This window comes from Fukomys damarensis, unplaced genomic scaffold (genome assembly GCF_012274545.1).
Source record: "Fukomys damarensis isolate Sample0158 unplaced genomic scaffold, DMR_v1.0_HiC HiC_scaffold_12, whole genome shotgun sequence".
In the NCBI taxonomy this organism is placed as follows: domain Eukaryota; kingdom Metazoa; phylum Chordata; class Mammalia; order Rodentia; family Bathyergidae; genus Fukomys; species Fukomys damarensis.
In genome coordinates, this window is record NW_022900924.1 from 18,698,976 (window position 1) to 18,701,176 (window position 2,201).

The window sequence follows — 2,201 nt, forward strand, 5'->3', positions numbered from 1 at the left end:
CCCGTGCCGCCCCCTGCCTCTTTTTTTTTTTTTTTTTTTTTTTTTTTTTGAGACAGGGTCTTGATGTGTAGCTCAGGCTGGCCTTGACCTGTGTAGTCCAGGCTGGCCTTGAACTCACAGCCATCCTCCTGCCATCAGCCTCCCAAGTGCTAGGATCATAGGTATGCACCACCATGCCCAGCCCCCTCTCCCCCTTTTTAAAATTTTTTTTATTATTATTTTTTTTTTGGTACCAGGTATTGAACTCGGGTCCTTGCGCTTGCAAGGCAAGCCACCGAACCGCTGAGCTAAATCCCTGGCCCTCCCCTCTTTTTTTTTAAAGAAAGAAAAGCTGGACATGAATGAGCACTTATGGGCTGGAAAGTGATTAACAGGATGTTTAACATTACTGTGTTCTTACTTTTGCTAGGCCCTGTGCTTCATCTCATTTAATTCTCACAATAACCCAACAAAGCCACCATCCTAGGAGGGGAAACTGAGGTCTAGATGGGTTAAGTAACTTCCTAAAGCTGTCAGGAGAGCTGGGGGCCATGCCTCATGTCTGAGCCTTAACTGATGTAGCCCCGCAGGCCAGCAGTCAGCGCTGGGCGGCCTGTACTCCCACCCCTGAGCATCCACCAGCCAACAACAGGTCCAGTGGGTACGGACACTGGCACACACGGGCAGTGTCATCATGCCTTCCTGGAGCCCCCAGGGTGGGTCGCATGGACCAGAGGGATGGGAGAGACAGGAGAGCTGTGTGATTTTTCAGTTGTTTTGAGACAGGGTCTCACTATGTAGTAAAGGGTGGCCTTGAACTCCCTGCGATCCTCCTGCCTCAGCCTCCTGAGTGCTTGGATTACAAGTGTGTGCCACCATGCCTGGCTCATCCTGTTTTCACACAGGTTTTGCAAGACCATGAAGTAAGGACTCTGCTGACCCCTTATTCCACACAGCAGTGAGGGGGGAGCCTCAGAGAGGTCACATCCCTGGCTCCAGTGCAGGACTGTGACCTGGATGGACCCCAGCCTGCTGCCCCCAGAACCCAGGCAACGTGGACACTCTAGGACCATGTTCCCACGTGGGTCACAGGGGAGGACCACACGCACAGGCGAAGGCACATTTTACCTCCAACCCTAGGCACACTTACATCACGGCACACAACTAAACGCTCTGCAAACAGTGCTTCCTCTTACCACAGGCCACACTCCTCAGCTTTCTATCCTTCTGCTTCATTACGAGGAGATGCCTCTGACCCAGAGATCACACTTTCGGAACTTATCCTTCAGGGCCATCCATATTTATATGAAATGTGTGTGAACCCAGGCATTCATTGTAAGAGGAAAAAGTCTCCAAAACCCCAGGAGTCTGACAACAGGAGACCAACTCAAAAATTATGCCAGTTATGCAATGGAATACTATATAGCCAGAAAGGGACAGAGGTCTCAGTGGGGAAAATTCCAGAATACAAAAAGTGAAAAGAGCAAGACACCAAAAAGAGTACAGGAGAGGCAAGGAACAGTGTGTTCCTCTGTGCTTGTGGCTGACACAAAAGAAAGGAAGACACGGTCTCCTGCCCATCTGGAAGTTTCTAGAACCTTTTCCTGTAGTTAGTCCTAAGAAGATCAGGACAGTCAGGGGGCAAACTATGAGGAGGGACACTCAGTGTTTTCCCTTTGTTTCCCTAGGATGTTTGGACTGTGTAACACGGCGAACATCCCAGAGGGGAGCGCTGGCCGTCCCCTGGGTGGCCATGCTCTCAGGCCACTTACCCAGAGCCGCCATGATGAGGAAGAAGGCAGCGGCCACAAGGAAGGCGGCGTCGGGCTTGGTACAGGACAGCAGCTTCTGCAGTGTGGCCCCCGATGCCTGCTCGGCTGGGGCCCGGCCGTCCCCGCCCCCGCGGAAGCCCTCGGCCTCGGCCCCTGTGCTGGGCTCCAGGGTCTCAGTGCCCGGTCTCACGGTAGACAGCAGCCACCAGAGGAGGAAGGAGGCAGCCAGCGACACATACGTCCACACAAACAGGGCCCAGAACCATGGGTCCCGGATGGGCCTGCGCACCTCCGAGAAGAGGAGCAGTTTGGCCATGGCGTAGATGCCCACGAAGAGGCACACGAGGGCAATGACCAGCCACGAGGCCCGCAGCCGCCGGGGCCCCAGGGCGCTGTTCTTGGCCACGCCAATGGTGGCGCCCAGTAGCAGGCAGCTGCGGTACAGGCAGG

At 54.2% G+C, this 2,201-nt stretch overlaps 1 protein-coding gene across 1 annotated transcript in view; it reads right to left on the reverse strand.

The window, feature by feature from the left end:
• The window catches only part of Abcb9 (ATP binding cassette subfamily B member 9), a 19,280-nt gene that overhangs the window by 11,738 nt on the left and 5,341 nt on the right, over window positions 1–2,201 (reverse strand). The window contains exon 2 of the mRNA XM_033762461.1: window positions 1,752–2,201. This exon is cut by the window's right edge and continues 2,844 nt beyond it. Coding sequence (XP_033618352.1) covers window positions 1,752–2,201 — 450 coding nt within the window. The remainder of the gene's footprint in view (window positions 1–1,751) is intronic.